This window comes from Mobula hypostoma, chromosome 8, assembly GCF_963921235.1.
Source record: "Mobula hypostoma chromosome 8, sMobHyp1.1, whole genome shotgun sequence".
In the NCBI taxonomy this organism is placed as follows: Eukaryota; Metazoa; Chordata; class Chondrichthyes; order Myliobatiformes; family Myliobatidae; genus Mobula; species Mobula hypostoma.
Window position 1 is genome coordinate 121,314,516 of NC_086104.1, and position 19,023 is coordinate 121,333,538.

At 46.4% G+C, this 19,023-nt stretch overlaps 1 protein-coding gene across 2 annotated transcripts; it reads right to left on the reverse strand.

The window, feature by feature from the left end:
- Window positions 1–902: 902 nt before the first annotated feature.
- On the reverse strand, window positions 903–7,593 carry LOC134350231 (uncharacterized). Of its 2 annotated transcripts, XM_063055238.1 has the most exons (6): window positions 7,520–7,593; window positions 5,838–5,884; window positions 5,290–5,547; window positions 4,251–4,397; window positions 2,556–2,601; window positions 2,238–2,387 (listed from the first exon to the last, which is right to left on the reverse strand). In XM_063055238.1, the coding sequence occupies exons 1-6, from the start codon at window positions 7,555–7,557 to the stop codon at window positions 2,348–2,350; spliced, it is 576 nt and encodes a 191-aa protein (XP_062911308.1). In that variant the 5' UTR covers window positions 7,558–7,593; the 3' UTR covers window positions 2,238–2,347. The 2 variants fall into 2 exon arrangements, with proteins under 2 accessions (XP_062911307.1, XP_062911308.1); XM_063055237.1 differs by lacking the exons at window positions 2,556–2,601; window positions 5,838–5,884 and having other exon boundaries at window positions 903–2,387; window positions 7,520–7,581.
- Window positions 7,594–19,023: the final 11,430 nt, after the last annotated feature.

Genomic DNA, 19,023 nt, shown 5'->3' on the forward strand with positions numbered 1-19,023 from the left:
TGATTGACAACAACGGTGAGATTGATGTTATCTACATACACTTTGGTTAGATCTTTGATAGGTTGAGCTGGTCCAGTTGGTGGTGTTGTGGAGGGTGATGAGGTTTGTCAACAATTCACCTTCATTGTAGAAGGCAATTACCAGGATGAAAAGTGTCTTTTGTTATGCTGGCAGCTTTCCTGAGGCAGGGGGATTGTAGACTGAGTGTTTTCAAATGGAAATGTTAACTCCGTGTCTCCCCTCCACAGATGCTGTCTGAACAGCTGAGTGTTTCCATCATTACCGGATTACATTTCCAATCTCCATCCCCCCCCCCCCCTCAGTCTGGGCTGAACACTTCAATATAACAATAACGTATTGTCACAACTACGAGACAAGTACAATGAATATTTACAACACCGATCCCTCTCACAGCAGGCTGGGCTTGTTGGTGTTCGCATCCCAGAATACCAACATCATTTGCAGAGGTGTGGGAAAGGCAGGAATTGGTCTCATGAGATTTTGAACTGTGTGAAATGTCTGTGCTTGGTATACACAGTCCAATGGCAAGGTTTACATCGCTGACCCAGGGATGAACGCACACCCAGGGGTCCAGTGTTTCCCCCACCCCCCATACATTGGACACCTGGGAGACAACCATCAATTCCAACCCAGAATAGGTTGGCGTGGAATGTCACAGAACTACACAGCACAGATACAGGCCCTTCAGCTCCTCTTTGCACAGGGGAATTCCTCCCCTCCGTGTCTTTTTTTAAGAGGTAACTATAAGAATTGACGGGGTTGGCTTGGATACAGATTGGATGGAAAGTTGGGCAGAGAGAGGCAGATGGAGTTTAATACAAATGAGGACAATGTGATGTATTCTGGGCAGTCAAATTCGGGCAGAACATCTACAATTAATGATGGGGCACCAGGGGTGTGGAACAGAGAGTCCATGGGATACAATTCCAGAGCCCTTGAAAGACACTACACTAGTGATCACCAACCTTTTAAAAGTCCAAGATCTTCTACCTCGACCTGAGTGAAAGGCAAGATCTACCTACTAAATCGTGAGGAAAAACAGCTCAGATAGTACTTCCAATTTGAGGCCTTTTATTTGGGCTAATTACATTTGAATTACACAAAATACTTTTGTCAAACTTTCAAATTAATTCAAACAGGAAAACACTGTAACTAGCATATCAAACAGGCCATAGCTGTCTTTCTTTAAGAATATTACAATACTTCGCACCTTTGATTCTTAAGTTTCATTATTTAACTTTATTTCAACATGAAAAATAAATGAAGAAAAATTGACTGTTGCACTCAGTGTGATGACTGGGGCTGAATACTTTCTGCTAGTTCCCTGAAATTTGGCTCATAACTACAGACAGCCAGCCTGAGACAGTCTGTGAGGTGTATCTCAGTAAGACAGCTCCCGTACTTAGATTTAATAATTTTCATCTGTGAGAATGCAATTTCACATAGATAAGTTGTCCCGAAGTAGGCACTGACTTTCAGTGCTATAAAACCAACGTGCACACCGTGCATTGCTGGGACCCCATCAGTAGTAATTGCCACCAGTTTATGAATGGGGATGTCATTATCACGGACATATTTTTAAAACTCATTGTAAATATCCTCATCTCTGATTCTCTCCTTTAATTGCAAAAGAGTGAGGAAGTCCTGCTTTGTTGTAAAATCCTGGAAAGCCATTCTGACAAATACAGCAAGCTGAGCTGTTTGCATTATATCCAGGGATTCATCGAAATGTAGCGAAAAATATTCACAGAGTGACAAGTCGATCCACGAACTCTGACGGTGACTCTACCCTCCTTGTCACTGTTGCAGGGACGAGCGGTATATTATGTATTGCGGTTGTGATGTTGTTTTTGTTTTTAAAGTTATTGAAAACAGTCTCTGCGGTAATGGCCATCGCTTCCTTGAATAAATCGCCATCTGTAAAAGGCTTCTTGTGTTTAGCCAAAAGGTGACTTACACAAAATGAGGCTTCAATAGCAGCCTTATTTTGAGCAGCATGTTTTGTGTATGGAATGTAAAAGCTGGGATGTTATGTTAGAACTTGACAAGATACTGGTCAGACTGCACTTGGATCACTGTGTACAGTTCAGCTGACTGCACTACAGGAAGGCTGGGGTCACATTGGAGGGAGAGCCGAGGAGATACACCATGATGTTGTCGGGATCGGGTGGCGGGGGCTTTAGTCACATGGAGTGAGTGGATGGGTTGGAGCAGATTCCTCTGGAGCATTGGAGGCTGAGGGGAGGCCTGATGGATGTGTTGCTTGAGGTATCGACACTGTTGATAGTGGGATTTCCCTGTGCATTGGCACCCTGTGCATCTCCATCTAGACTGGCACTCTCCGACACATTCTCCGACGTTGTCTCCTGGAGGTACAACAGAGGGGAAGGTCACTGAGAGTCTGTTCACTGAGTGACAGAGATGGGTCACGGAGACGGTGAGCGAGGTGGGGCACCGGAGGGACGGTGAGCGAGGATGCCGCAGTTGAGAGAACTGAACACTAGGATTCCCCAGGAACCAACAAGGTCACTTACCACAGAACGACAATCAGGACAACCAGCACGCTGACTCCCACCACGACTGTAGAATGGAAATGTTACAATTACACTGGTTTGACCAGAAACATACTCGATTGATATCAGAAAGTCTGATACCCATCCTCCTCCTCACTCCCATGGCTGCAGCACAATCTACACCCATCCCGGCTGTACCTCCATCCATCCCATAGTCCCACTTACTCCCCATCTTCACTGCCTTTTGTATCTCTCCATCCCCTTTCTAAATCGCAAGTACAGGGTTCTGTAAACATGGTGTCACCAGTAGACAGGATGGTGAAGAAGGTGTTTGGCACACTGGCTTTCATCAGTCAAGTCACTGAGTATAGAAGCTGGAACATTACGTTGCAGTTGTGCAAGAGATTGGTGAGGCTGCATTTGGAATATTGTGTTGGTCAGTGTGTTTCTAGTTACTTTGAATGAAAGGTGCCATTCTGGAGGGTCAGTCCAGAAGTTCACAATAACTACTGGGAAGTGTTTGATGTTCCTGGGAGTTCTGAATGATCAGGGAAGGGGGTCTCATTGAAGCCTCCTGGATACAGAAAGTCCTGGATTGAGTGAACGCAGGGAGGAACTTTCCATCTGAATCCAAGGAAAAAGCAAAAGGATAAAGGGACACAAACAAAATGCTGGAGGAGCTCAGCAGGCCAGACAACATCTATGGAAAAGAGTAAACAGTCAATGTTTCAGGCCGAGACCCTTCACCAGGAATGGTTTTCTCTTTTCCTCAGATGCTGCCTGGCCTGCCAAATTCCTCCAAAATTTTGTGTGCATTGCTTAGATATCCAGCATCTGCAGTTTTTCTCTTGTTTGTGAAGTCACTTTGGAAATAAATTGAGGATTTGTGGACAGTGTTGGATCTGCAGATTGAGACCAAGTCATGAGATGGACAAAGTAGCCACTGTGTGTATGTGTATGGTCTCTGCTGCTGTAGCCCATCCACTTCAAGGTTTGACATTTTATGTGTTCAGAGATGCTCTTCAACACACCACAGTCGTAATTTGTAGTTCTTTGACTTACTGTGGCCCTCCTGGAAGCCAAGCAGAAAAGGTCTCCCTTTATTCCCCCTCACCCTCAACTCCGTCTCCTGCCAGTCAGCCAATCTTCTATCCATAGCAGTATCTTTCCTGTAATACCATGGGATCTTATCTTGTTTAAAAGCCTCTCATGTGGCAGCTTATCAAATGTCTTCTGAAAATCCAAGTATACAACACCCACTGACTCTCCTTTGTCTATTCTGCCTGTTATTTCCCAAATAATTCCATCAAGATGAGTCAGGCAAGATTTTCTCTGAAGGAAACCATGCTGACTTTGGCCTATTTTATCATGTGCCTGAAAGTATCCAGAAACCTCATCCTCAATCTTCCCAACCAATGAAGTCGGGCTAACTGAATGATCATTCCCAATGCCTCAATGTCTTCAGAACCCTGGTGTATCGTCCATGGTCCAGGTGACGTATCTACCTGCAGACCTTCCAGCTTCCCAGTCACATTCTCATTAGTAATAGCAACAACACTCACTTCTGCCCCGACATTCTCAGACTTTTGGCATACTGCTGGTGACTTACACAGTGAAGATGGATGCAAAATTCTTATAAATTACATTGGCCTCATTCTGCTTCTACATTCTGGAACAGCTCACTTCAATCTTCAGGTACAGAGTGGGAAGCCTCACCTGGAATTACTATTCGCACATGCGTATTCGTAGTGGTGTCCCACACCCGTCTTCCATCTGTCTCGGTGGACACTGGCGTCTGAGATGTTTTCTGTGGTGGGATAGACAACCAGTCTACTTGTGTCCTCTGCCTGGGACACTCCACACCTGCAAAACACAGCGGGTACACCTCAGGGCCGAGCTGCTGTCCTTCGATCCGCGCTTCTCCGAGGTCGGATGGGTCCTGTGGGGAGGAGCGGTGAGCTCGGTGCAAAGGGAGCAAGGTGTGAGCCTGTCCCACAGAGCTGGTCTGTCCCAGGACCCATTGACACAATCACACACATTAGAAACATGCCCTTTGGGGCACAAACCAACAGAGCCAGTCCCATTGGCTTGCATTCATTCTGAAACCTTTCCCATCCATGTATCTTTCTGAGTGACTTTTAAATGTTGTTATTGTAACCGGCACCAAACTGGCTGCTCATTCCAGGTATGGACCTTCTTCTGGGTGAAAATGCTGCTTCAAACTCTGCATAACCTTGGGAGAAAGGCTATGTGTATTCACCCCATCCATGTCCCTCGTCATGATAGACAGGTTATCATCATGCACCTTATGGTTTACCTGCACTGCACTTTCTCTGTTGCTGATACATGTTTTTCTTCTTCCTGTGATTATTTAACCTTGTTCTATTGTGTAGTGATCTGATCTGTATGAACAGTGTGCAAGACAAGCTTTTCACTATCTCGGTACACATGACACAATAAACCAATCCTGATTTCTAATATGATTAAGGCATTCAGGAACCTCTTAGAAGCTGATGTGACTGGGCAGAGATTGGAGGGATATGGACCATCGGGCAGGCAGAAGAGAGTTATTTAGTTATGGGTTAATTACTGGTTTAATCGATTTGATGAAGTATTTTGAGCCGAAGTGCCTGTTTCTGTGCTGTACTGTTCTAAGTCTAGAAACCAGAGTCTTCCTCTAGTGACACGGAGAGAATATACATCGGAATGGTGGCAGTCTGGAGTATCAGACCCTCCCTCTCCCATCGGCACTTACTTGATGTGTTGTTGTAGATCTCACAGAAGACGATGCCAGGGACACCCTGTAGCTTCAGGGTGACACCGGCAGCTTCCACCCTGGCCTGGCTGGCGATCTGACAGTGGAGTTCGTTGTCTTTGCCCCTGGTGCAGTTATCCTGGAACTGTCGGAGGTTGTGAAGCCTCAGGATCTGTTCAGCATTCAGGGGCCAGGACATTGTGCAGGGACACCTGAGGGAGCTGGTGTTTGGAATGAACTTACAGGGGCCGTGATCACCTGTCAGGAGAGGAGTATCAGAGTCAGTGGGTTCAGAGGGAGATCATCTCCCCTTCATAGAGTGGTTCCCTATACACTGCCCCATCACAGCCCCAGGGTCAGACAAACAATGAATCTCTCCCTCTCCCTGCCGCCCATAAGACGATACTGGAACCAGATACAGGGTGAAACTCCCTCTGCAATGTCCCATTGCCCACTCCATGGGTCAGATGAAATACAGTTTCCTGCACACTGTCCCATCACAGGGTTCAGACACAGAATGATTCTCTTCCTACACTATGTGTACTTACGAGCAGCAGATCCGCCAGTGATCAGCAACAGACAGACTGCGATGGACCTGAGGAGAAAGATAGGTCGAGGTGAGGAGTGAACTCTACGGTACCTGATCCCACCTCAGACAGGAGCTATCAACAACAGCCAGAGTTTAGTCATGAAAAGCTGGAACTGTCCAGCCAGCCATCTGATCTGAAATATTCCTTTGGCCAAATTGGGGTCAGTCAGTCAGCCTGTCCGTGTGCGGGCTCAGTTGTGTGTTTTTGACTCTATTGTGCTTTTTGACGAGGTGGAGGGTGACTGATGAAGTCTAGACACTGGATATTGCCTACATGGACTTTAGCAAGGCCTTTGATAAAGTCCCCAATGGGAAGCTCATCCAGTTTAAGGTACGTGGCATCCAGAGTGAATCGGCTGTTTGGATTTAGAACTGGCTTGCCTACATCAGACAGAAGGTAGAGGTTGATGCGATGTGTTCTGACTGGAAGTATTTGACTAGTGGTGTTGTGCAGGGATCCGTACTGGGACCTGAGCTGGATGAAACTGTGGATGTATAGGTCAATATAATGGAGAGAATGGCCGATGGAATCCAGTCCAGGCAATTGTGCGGTATTGGGTGTTTGTGAGATGAAACTTAAAGGGACAGTGCATGTTAATGGCCAGACCTTACTAAAATCCATGGCAGCAACATCTGTACGGTCACCCCTCTCTCGCACGCGCTCTCACAAGCATTTCAAACACGATCTCACTGTGCAAGAACACCGGCTTTCTGATTCTAGTCATTGCTTGTCAACATTCAATGAAACCATACCTCGACACTGTTTTATCCCCCCTTGTTCAATCCCTTCCCACCTATGTTCGTGACACTTCTCACGCTCTGAAATTTTTCAATCATTTTAAGTTCCCTGGCCCCCACTGCCTTATCTTCACCATGGATGTCCAGTTCCGATATACCTCCATCCCCCACCAGGAAGATCTCAAAACTCCCTGCTTCTTTTTGGATTCCAGAGCTAACCAGTTCCCCTCTACCACCACTCTACTCCATCTAGTGGAATTAGTCCTACTCTTAATAATTTCTACTTTTGCTCCTCCCACTTCAAACTAAAGGTGTATCCATGGGCACTTCTTTCTATAGATGCTGCCTGGCCTGCTGAGTTCCACCAGGTGTGTGTGTGTGTGTTTGTGTGTTGATTCAATGAAATTGTCCAGAACATTCCTCTAGCGCTGATAGGTGGAGCCTTGTTGAGCCACGCCTTATTCCTGCCGCTGCTGGAGCCCTCCCCCCTCCCCCTCCCCCTCCCCACCCCAACAGGGGTACACAGGCATTTCAAACAATCCCGCTGTGCAGGAACACCGGCTTTCTGCTTCTGGCCCCCGCCAACATGTGATGCAATTCCTGTGATCCCACCTCCCACCACGGATCTGAGCGCCGATCTGTGCAGCCTGACAACCCACCATCTACCCACCAACGTGGGTAATCAACAAACTTTGCAGTTACCGCTCTCCGCGATCCCCTCTCTCTCCTCCCACCCCTACCCCCGTTCCGGCCGCTCTCCCCCTCTCCCTCCCGCTACGGGACGGGCATGTCATCGGTGCGGCTCCCGTAACCAAACCGACTCCGTCCAGAACCCACTTCGGCAATCACCGCCTGGTGTCGTATGATAGAACAATTTCACCGTCACAATCCCAGGACATTTACCTGAAGGTGTCTAACTGTAGGACGGCGCAGACAGCCATTTCAAACACACTCTTGCTGAACGGGACGCAGACACCGGCTCGCTACTTCTTAAATGCAACTTCCCAAGTAACCTGCCCCTCAGCGCTGTGATGGGTGCAGCCTTGTGAGTGCTCCCTCCCATTCGCGTCCTCGCCTCTCTACATTGTACCAATACCGCTTTCCGATTACGACATCTAAGCTAGCGCTGATTGGTAAAGCCTTGTGTTAACTCACGATCGTCATCTTCATTCAGCATATTTGACATTCAGTAAATTTGACATTCGGTTCGCGCACCCAGGGGGAGGGAGTAAATGCTCCAATCCCCATCACTGCCACTGTGGGGAGGCGCCAGCTGTACTGCTGGGCCCTCCCACATCTGATGTGTCCTAGCAGGCCCCGCCCCAGTACAGCCTGATGTCACTCATGATTCATGGTGATCAACAAACTTCAGGGCGCGCAAAAATTTTGGCATCACAACGCACAAGCAAAATTAACCTGTAAAATGTTCATTTGTGTCTTGTACACGGGGATTGGGGAAAACGTTGGGAGATTAGGTGGGATCCAGGGAGTAGGGGAGAGACCCACTCACTGCTGGGGTCATTTAACCCTTTCTGAATCTGACTTCTCCAGCAGTTCACTTCAAGGCCCAGGTTCAGAATGAGAACCTGCCCCTTAGTTTCCATTGAACGTCCCCTCTCTGATCCTGTTTTGTGGCAGCCGTTCATTGCAATACAAAATAATAAAAATAATATAAATTGTAATAATATATATAAAAATATCGCAAACAGAGAGCAAAACAATGATGAGGCAGTGTACATGGGTTGATTGTCCATTCAGAAATCTGATGGGGAAGGGGGAGCTGTTCCTGAAACGTCAGGTGCGTGACCTCAGGCTCTGAGTGTCCTCCGTGATGGTAGCAATGAAGAAGGTTGTTGTTGTGACACCACTTGTCCAGCTGATCTCTCTCGCTCCTGAATGCCTCCTTGTCACCATCTGATATTCTGCCAATAATAGTTGTGTCATCAGCAAATTTATGGCTGGCATTTGAGCTGTGCCTAGCCACACAGACATGGGTGTAGAGTGAGCAGAGCAGTGGGCTAAGCACACACCCCTGAGGGGTGCCAGTGTTGGTTGTCAATGAGGTAGAGATGTTCTCCCTGATCCACACTGACTGCGGTGCCTCGGTGAGGGAGTCAAGGCTCCAGTTGCAGAGGGAGGTACAGTTTGCTTTTTGAGTTTGTTGATTAGAATTGCATACATGATTGTTAAGGATCTGAGCGTATGAGTATGCATGTATCTTGAACACTTTTACTGTTGACAAAGTCAATGTGAAATCTCTTCGTTGCTTTAACAATGTCTACAGTTGATGACTCTACCTGTAACTTTTAATGTTGATGAGTTTGTTTATTTATTGAGATGCAGCGCAGAACAGGCCCTTCTGGCGCTTGGAGACACACCACCCAGCAATCACCCGATTTAATCCTAGCCTAATCATGGGTCAGTTTATAATCACCAATTAACCTACCAACTGTCTGTGGGAGGAAACTGGAGCACCCGGATGAAACCCACATGGGCATGGGGAGAGCATGGAAGCTCCTTACTGGCAGTGGTGGGAATTGAACCTGGATTGCTGGTACTACAATGCTTATGCCAACCACTACACTACCGTGCCACCCCAAGTGGTAGACATGTCTTTTTAACACCTTTTATAGAATCAAAGTCATAGAAACAGGTCCTTTGTCCCATCTAGTCGATGCCAAGGCTGGCTGGTTACATTAATCTGCTCCTGTCCCCTCCTTTCCGCCCCATACCCCTCCTAACCATGTACAAGGGGTGATTGGTAAGTTCGTGGTCTAGGGTAGAATGAGATTAATTAAACAGCTCTCGTTACATGCACATGCAGTTCAACTCTTTGATTGATTATGCAGAAAGCTTGGTGTCCCTCATCATTGAGATCTGCCTCAACGTTATGGGGATCAACATTTTCATCTTCAGTAACATTTTCTTTTGTGTCTTGTACACAGGGATAGGGGAAAAGAGTGGGAGTGGAGCTGGGATCCAGGGAGGAAGGCGAGGAGAGCTCCATTCACTGCTGGGGTCTTTTAACACCTTCTGAACCAGACGCCCTCCAGCAGTTCCCTTCAAGCCCCAGGTTCAGATTCAATTCAATTAATTATTTAATTTTGTGTGTGTGTGTGTGTGTGTGTGTTTCTTATTGCAATGTGTAATTTTATTACATATTACAATGAACTGCTGCCACAAAACAACATACTGGGGAACAAGACAGAATCATCAGGTTTAATGACAGACTGAGTTTCGCAACAAACAGTATGCCAGTCGTATTAAACCTGCTGATCCTGTCTCGTTCCCTGTTAGGAGATCCATTATTGCAAACTCTATTGTTGGGACGTAGTCATAGAAATTTACAGCACAAAACAGGCCTTTTGGTCTGTCCAGTAATTCTCCCATCGACCTGCACGCAGACCATAGTCCTTCATACCCCTCTCATCCATGCACCTATCCAAATTTCTCTAAAACATTGAGCTCAGGCTGGCATGTACCACTTGTGCTGGCAGCTCATTCCCCACTCCCGCAACCCTCAGAGTGAAGAAATTTCCCCTGATGTTACCCCAAACTTCTCACTTTTCACCCTTAACCCATGACCTCTAATTCTGGTTTTATTCAACATCAGTGGAAAAAGCCTGCTTGCATTCACCCTATCTATATCACTCTTAATTTTGTATCCCTCTATCAGATCTCCTTTCAGTCTTCTATGTTCTAAGCACTGAAGTCCTAACCTGTTCAATCTTTCCAAAGAACTCAGGTCCTCCAGTCCTGGCAACATCCTTCTAATTTTTCTCTGTACCCTTTCAACCTTATTTACATTTTCCTTTAGGTAGACAACTAAACCTGCACATAGTACTCCAAATTAGGCCTCAACTATATCATACAATTTCACCATAACATCCCTTATCCTGTACTCAATACTTTAATTTATGAAGGTGAACTTGCCAAACGTTTTCTTTGCAACTCTATGTGGCTCCTGAGTAAATACAAAAGCTCCATTTAAGATCTCCCACATCTCTTTAGGCTCCACACAGCTTACCATCTGATCCTCCAGGGACCAGTTTTGTCCCTTGCAACCCTTTTGCTCTTAACATACCTGTGGCATCCTTGAAGATTCTTCTTCACCATGTCTGCTTCAGCAACCTTGTGTCTTAGCCCTGCTGATTTTTTTAAGTGTTCTCTTGCATGTCTGTACTCCATAAGTACCTCATTTGTTCCTACCTGCCTATACCTGCTATGCAATTTTTTTTATTAACCAGGGCCTCAGTATCTCTTGAAACCCAGGGTTCCCCAAACCTGCTATCGTCATAATTATATTCTGACACGCATGTAAGTTCTGAACTGCAAGCTAGAGAGAATTGGCAAATGTTGGAAATCCAGGGAACACACACCCTATCTCTAGTGGGTTGGCCGGTGGATGGAAGAGATACAGGTGAGGACAGCATTGATGGTGGAGTAAGGGAAGGCCATTTCTTTGAAGAAGGAGAACATGTAGAAATGCCATCCCCTTCTCTCAATTCCTCTGTCTCTGCTGCACCTGCTCTTGGTATGAGCCTTTTCATTCCAGAACTAAGACTACTTCTTCGGTAAGGACTCTCCAGCCCACACGGATGACCCCTTCTTATTTCTTCAACCCTCATTCTCTTCCTGGACACCCCACTCTGGTCTTCTGCCTGCACTGGATATTTTCATCGTTAATTGCCGACAAGACATCAACTGTCTTCACCTCTCTCCAATTCTAACTTCACTCCTTCAGAATGCAATGCTCCCCTCTCTCACCTCACTAATCCTAACCTCACCATCAAACCTGCAGGTAGTGTGGGCTGGAGGCACTGTAATAGTTTGGAGGACTGACTTCTACCTTGCTGAAACCAGGCGACAACTCGCAGATAATTATCGCTTGAAGAGGACCCCGCTAAGGAGCACCAGACCCATGGTCTCACATACCCTCTGACCCTATCAACTCTAAGGATCTGCCACCAATCCCATAGTTCCCTTACACCGCACGTCCTGTTTTAATCTCCTACCCAAAATCCGCAGTGCTGCCTGTACAGATGGACACATTGTGTCTGCTTGTTCCTGCCCACGAAACTTGTATCTGCATACACCTGGTTCCATCTGTTCCCACCTATATCCATGAATCTTCATGCACTCGTTGTTTATACAAAACGTCAAATTCTATCACCCCAGTCATCTTATTTTCACTATTGATGTCCTGTCCCTTTAAACCGCCAGACCCAAACAGTTCCCCTCCACCACCAATCTCCTCCATCTGGCAAAACTGGTCCTCACTCTCAATAATTTCTCCTCTGGTTCTTCCCACTTCCTTCAAACCCAAAGTGTAGCCATGAGCACTCATCCATTTTGGAATCGGATGGCGGAGGGGAAGGAGCTGTTCCTGAGTTGCTGAGTGTGTGCCTTCAGGCTTCTGTACCTCCTACCTGATGGTAATAGTGAGAAAAGGGTATGCCCTGGGTACTGGAGGTCTTTAATAATGGACGCTGCCTTCTGAGACGCCACTGCTTGAAGGTGTGCTGGGTACTTTGTAGTCTAGTACCCAAGATCAGCGGTCCCCAACCACCGGGCCGCGGACTGGTACCGGGCCGCAAAGCATGTGCTACCGGGCCGTGAGGATAATTTGGCGATATGAGTCAGCTGCACCTTTCCTCATTCCCTGTCACGCACTGTTGAGCTTGAACGCACGCGAGGTCATTACTCGTGCATCATCCATGTCAGCGCGGGCAGGAGATCAACTCCTCGAGCTTGCAAATGATGGTGGGCTGAAAAGTATGTTTGACATAACATCTCTGCCAGCATTCTGGATCAAAATCAAGGGTGAATATCCTGAGATAGCCACAAAAGCACTGAAAACTTCCATTTCCAACACATCTCTGCGATGAATGTAACAAAAACTAAATTGCGGAATAGTATAGACATAAGGAACCCCCTTTGAGCATCGCTGTCCCCCTTCACCCCTCGATGGGACCATCTTGTTGCAGGGAAACAAGCCCAGGGCTCCCACTGATTCAGCGATATTGGTGTGTTGCAATGATTCTATATGTTCATACAGGGAAAATATGTGCTGTGTGTTTAATATCCAAACGTTACTTAAAATGTTATGATGCTATTGACTTACTTACATAACCATATAACAATCACAGCACGGAAACAGGCCACCTCCGCCCTTCTAGTCCGTGCCGAACGCTACTCTCACCTAGTCCCACTGACCTGCACTCAGCCCATAACCCTCCATTCCTTTCCTGTCCATATACCTATCCAATTTTTCTTTAAATGGTAATATCGAACCTGCCTCTACCACTTCTACTGGAAGTTCGTTCAACACTTATTTCAAGCTCCCCTGATAATTGACTTATCACTATATTCATGCGAGGAAAATATGCAGTGTGTTTAATATTAAATTCGTGAGATAAACCCTTTTAGAAACGACATTCAGTGTATTAGCAATTTATCATCTATATTCCGGCCGTCATTAACACCCCCTTCCCCCCAACAGAATCGCCAAAAACGATTTGTGGAGAAAATTCGGCATGTTACATGTACGCGCATGCGCACTGGTGCCCGCGCATGGCCTCATGGCCATTGTAGTCTTTCTCGGGGGTAAACCCAACGTAATTGACTGGTACTCTTGTCCATCGGCAACCCTACCCCGCCCCCCCAGGTCGGCTGGTCCGCAGGAATATTGTCAACATTAAACCGGTCCGCAGTGCAAAAAAGGTTGGGGACCCCTGCCCAAGATGGAGCTGACTAAACTTCTAACCCTCTGCAGCTTCTTCCTGTCCTGTGCAATAGTCCCACCCCACCCCCCCGCCATACCAGACTGTGATGCAGCCTGTCACCCTCGAGTCAGCCTCATCTTTGCTCGCTCCGCTCTTCACTGTTTGCGGTGATCATTTCCCATAATTTTTATTTACAGGGAACTGTTATTAGTGTTAATTAGTTGTATTTCTTGTTTCGGGGACCACCAGGAAGTTGTCTCTCATCTTCAGTAGCGCCATCTTCAATCCACAAGTACCTGAAGATTAAATAGAAGGGAAGGTCACATAAAAAGTCTTTGCATGGCAACACAGATGGGCAGGGGTGTGTAGAGGGCCGGAGAAATGGAGAGGTGTTTTGACCGGAGGGGGGAGGGCAATCACAGAAATGGGCAGGGTTGTGAGGGGGGCAGATAGCTGGGGAGGGGTGAAGATGCTGGGGCGTTCCCGGAGATGGGCAGGTGGGTGCACAGAGAAACAGAGGGGTTTACAAAATGGAGGGGGGGGGGCGCTAGGGAACCTACAGTTGAGTTATTGCGAGAGATGCTGGCGGAGCAAAGTCAAGATGGCGCTAATCGGCTACTCCTTTGTTTCCATCATCAGAAACAGCTCTATTTCTATTTTTGATATATCATTTTTTCCCTTTTCAAGGTTCTTTTGAAGACCCTGACCTGGAATTACACTCCGACTTCAGTTCTTTGCGGGAATGGGACCTGCTGTCGGAGCCTCACAATTAGCAGCTTTTGGATATCCCAACGATGCGGCCTGGAAAACGAGCACGTCATTGAGCTTCTGGATTTTCATGTCTCTGGAGATTCCAGGCCAGTGCCCTGACCGAAGTGTCACGGGGGGCAAAAGCACCGGATCGAACTAAGCTGCAGGGAGTTGTAAACTTCGTACGCTCCATCATGACCGCCAGCCACTGTGATATCCAGCACATCTTCAAGGCGTGACGCGTCAAAAAGGCAGCGTCCATCGTTGAGGATGCCCAGCACCCAGGACATGCCCTCTCCTCATTGCTACCATCAAGACGGAGGTACAGGAGCCTGAAGGCACACACTCAGTGATTCAGGAACAGCGTCTTCCCCTCTGCCATCTGATTTCTGAATGGACATTGGACCCATGAACACTACCTCATGACTATTTGTATCTCTATTTTTGCACTACTTATTTAATTTGATTATTTTATATATATATAGAAACACACTTAATGTAATTCAGTTTTATTTCTCTTTATCATGTACTGCATTGCTCTGCTGCTGGAAAGTCAACAAATTCCACGAAATATGGCCGGTGATATTAAACCTAATTCCGATTCTGATTCTAACTCTTACCATTCAGAAACGTATCAGCCTCCACTTTAAATATACCCAATGACAACACGACCTCCACAGACGTCCGTGGCAATGATTTCCACACATTCACTGCCATCTGGCTAAAGAAACTCTTCATTATCTGTGTTCGAAAGGTTCTGAGGTTGTGCCCACTGGTCCTCGACTTCCCTACTATAGGAAACATCCTCTTCACATACACAAAATAGACCTTAAGTATTTGATAGCTTGCAATGAAATCCTCCCCACACCCTCATTCTTCTAATCTCCATAGAGTACTGGCCCAGACACAAATGCTGTTCACACATTAACCCTTTCATTGCTGGAATCATTCTTATGAACCTCTTCTGGATCTTCACCAATGCAAGCACACCTTTTCTTATGTAAAAGGCCCAAAGCTGCTTACAACACTCTGTGCGGTCTAATGAATACCTGATAAAGGCATCACACCCTTGCATTTATGATCTAGTCCTCTCGAAACAAATCATAACAATGTATTTGCCTTCCTTACCACTGAGTCAACCTGCAGGTTAACCTTCAGGAAATCCTGCACGAGAACTCTCAAGTCTTTTGGCAACTTTGATTTTTGAATTTTCTCCCTGTTTAGAAAATAGTGTATGCCTATACTCCTACAAAAGTGGATGATCATACACCTCCCTACATTATGTTCCACCTGCAATTTCATTGCTCATTCCCGTCATCTGTCGGAGCCTAGACTCCCTGTGTCCTCAACTCTGCCTGCCCCCGACTTTCCTTCGTATCGACCACAAATCTATCAATTCTGCCACCTCTGTCATTAATATCTAACATGAGAAAAAGCAGTCTCAACACTGACCCCTGTGAAACATCACTCATCATCAGCATCAGACCAGAAAGGCCTCCTTTATTCCTATACTTTGCATCCTACCAGAGAGCCAAGCTTCTATCCATGCTAGTATCTTTCCTGTGATACCATGGGCTCTTGTTTCACAGCCTCGGGTGCTACACCTTGTCAAAGGCCTTCTGAAAAGCCAAGCAAAAATCATCCACTGACACTGCCTGCCTGTTTTTTCCTCAAAGAATTCCAACAGATTTGACAGCCAAGATTTCCCCTGAAGAAAATCATGCTGAATTTGGCCTGTTTATCATGTGCCTCCACCTCCAAAAACCTCATCCTCCAAAATTTTCCCAACCAACGAAGTCAAGCTAACTAAATAATCTAAAACTGCCACAATCTCTTCAGCTACTTCTTTCAGGACCCTGGTGTGTAGTGCATCTGGTCCAGGTGACTTCTCTCTTTCAGTCCTTCCAGCTTCAAAACCACCTTCTCCCTAGCAATTGCAGCAACACTCAGTGCTGCTCCAACACTCTCCGATTTCTGGCATACTGCTGGTGTCTTCCACAGTGAAGAGTGATGCAAAATACTTGTTGCATTCATTGGCTATTTCTTTGTCCACCATTACTACCACCCCAGCATAATTTTAGAACAGTCGGATATCCACCCCTGCCTCTTGTGGAGAAGTTGGCAATATGAGACTGAGGCAAATCAGCCATGACTGAATGAATCAGAGGCTCAATGGGCCGAGTGGTCACATTCTGATCCTAAATCCTCTAGCAGTTCACTTCAACCCCCAGGTTTAGAATCAGAAGATTCACCTGCAATCACCATCCACACAACCACTCCTGTAGGGGTGTCCTGCACCTGACCTAGTGGACACTGGCTTCTGAGAGGTTACCCATGCTGGGATAGACAACCCGTCTACTGTAGACCAAACCCTATGAGACTCCATGCCTGCAAATCACAGCGGGTACAGCTCAGAGCCAAGCAACTCACCTTAGGTCTGTGTAAAAGTAGCAGGAGGTGAGCCCATCCCACATGGCTGGTCTGTTCCAGGACTTAGTGATACAGTGACACAGAATAGAAACAAGCCCTTTGGGGCATAAACCAACAAGATACGCAACAGAGCCAGTCCCACTTAGAAACAAAGCAACCTAGAAAACCTACAGCACAATGCAGGCCCTTCTGTGGACAAGCCAGTTCTGGATCCACAAAGCAATGTCCCCTTGGATCCCATGCCTCCTTACTTTCACAATGAGCCTTGCATGGTGTACCTTTATCAAATGCCTTGCTGAAATCCATATACACTACATCGACTGCTCTTCCTTCATCAATGTGTTTAGTCACATCCTCAAAAAATTCAATCAGGCTCGTAAGGCACAACCTGCCCTTGATAAAGCCATGCTGGCTATTCCTAATCATATTATACCTCTTCAAATGTTCATAAATCCTGCCTCTCAGGATCTTCTCCATCAACCAACCAACCACTTAAGTAAGACTCACTGGTCTATAATTTCCTGGGCTATCTCTACTCCCTTTCTTGAATAAAGGAACAACATTTGCAACCCTCCAATCCTCTGGAACCTCTCCCGTCCCCATTGATGATTCAAAGATTATCACCAGGGGCTCAGCAATCTCCTCCCTCGACTTCCACAGTAGCCTGGGGTACATCTCATCCGGTCCCGACGACTTATCCAACTTGATGCTTTTTAAAAGCTCCAGCACATCCTCTTTCCTAATGTCTATATGCTCAAGCTTTTCAGTCTGCTGCAAGTCAGCACTACTGTCACCAAGATCCTTTTCCATAGTGAATACTGAAGTAAGGTATTCATTAAGTACCTCTGCTATTTCCTCTGGTTCCATACTCACTTTCCCACTGTCACACTTTATAGGTGCTATTCTTTCACATCTTATCCTCTTGCTCTTCACATACTTGTAGAATGTCTTGGGGTTTTCCTTAATCCCGCCCGCCAAGGCCTTCTGATGGCCCCTTCTGGCTCTCCTAATTTCTTTTTTAAGCTCCTTCCTGTTAGCTTTATAATCTTCCAGATCTCTAACATTACCTAGCTCTCTGAACCTTTTGTAAGCTTTTCTTTTCTTCTTGACTAGATTTATTACAGCCTTCGTACACCACGGTTCCTGTACCCTACCATAACTTCCCTGTCTCATTGGAACATAGCTATGCAGAACTCCACACAAATATCTCCTGAACATTTGCCACATTTTTTCCATACTTTTCCCTGAGAAAATCTGTTCCCAATTTAAGCTTACAATTTCCTGCCTCATACACTCATAATTCCCCTTGCTCCAAATAAGTGCTTGTCTGTTCCTATCTCTCTCTAATGCTATTGTAAAGGAGATAGAATTATGATCACTATCTCCAAAATGCTCTCCCACTGAGAGACCTGACACCTGACCAGGTTCATTTCCCAATCCCAAATCAAGTACAGTCACTCCTCTTGGAGGCTTATATTCATATTGTGTCAAGAAACCTTCCTGAACAGACCTAACAAACTCCACCCCATCTAAACTCCTTGCCCTAGGGACTTGCTCGCATTTGTCCCGAAACCTTTCCCATCCATGTACCTTTCAGACTGTCTTGTAAATATTGTTCTTGTATCTGCATCAAACCCTTCTTCTGGCTGCTTATTCCAGGTATGGACCACCCTCTGGGTGAAAATGGTTATATCTCTCACCTTAATCTTCTGCCCTCTAGTTCTTCATTCTATAACCTTGGGAGACACACTGTGCATTCATACTGTCCACGCCTCTGGAGATATTATACACCTCTACAAGGTCACCCCTCAGCCTCATAAGCTCCAATGAGCAACATTTCAACCTGTTATCCCGATCAGATGGTATGAGCTAGAAGGAGATGAGTTGTTTTCTCAGCAGCAGTAGAAGCTGAGGGGAGAGCTGAGAGTGTTGAGATCATGAGAGGCTGAGGGAGAGCAGACAGCCAGTACCTCACCCCCATTCTAACACTACAGGGCACACACTTCACCAAAATTGGAAACTTCTGTGCCAAATTAACTTCTTGGAAACTTCAGGGAGCAGTGGATGCTTAGAAAGTGCTGTCTAGGTTGAAGGTGGTGGCGGATATGATACGAACAGGTAAAGTGCCCTTAGATGGATGGAGGGATATGAACATAGTGAAGGCAGAAGGGATTTGGTCAGCTGGGTGTTTCATTAACAGTTCTATGTTGAAAAGGGAGTCACCGATGGGTTCCTGTAGACATCCAGTTGGGAGGCAGGATAAACATCGACACAGTTGTTCAACTATCGGAATAGTGGGATCCTGGAGTATCGGACCCTCATTGTACTCCCTCTCCACCAGCACTTACCTGACTTGCCAAAGCCGATCTCAGAGTAGACAGTGCCGGGGATTACCCAGCTGTAGTTCAGGATAATATGGCCAGCATCCACCCTAGCCTGGCTGGCGTTCCAACAGCAGAGTCCCTTCCCTTCCCCCCTGGTGCAGACATCCCGCAAGGGTCC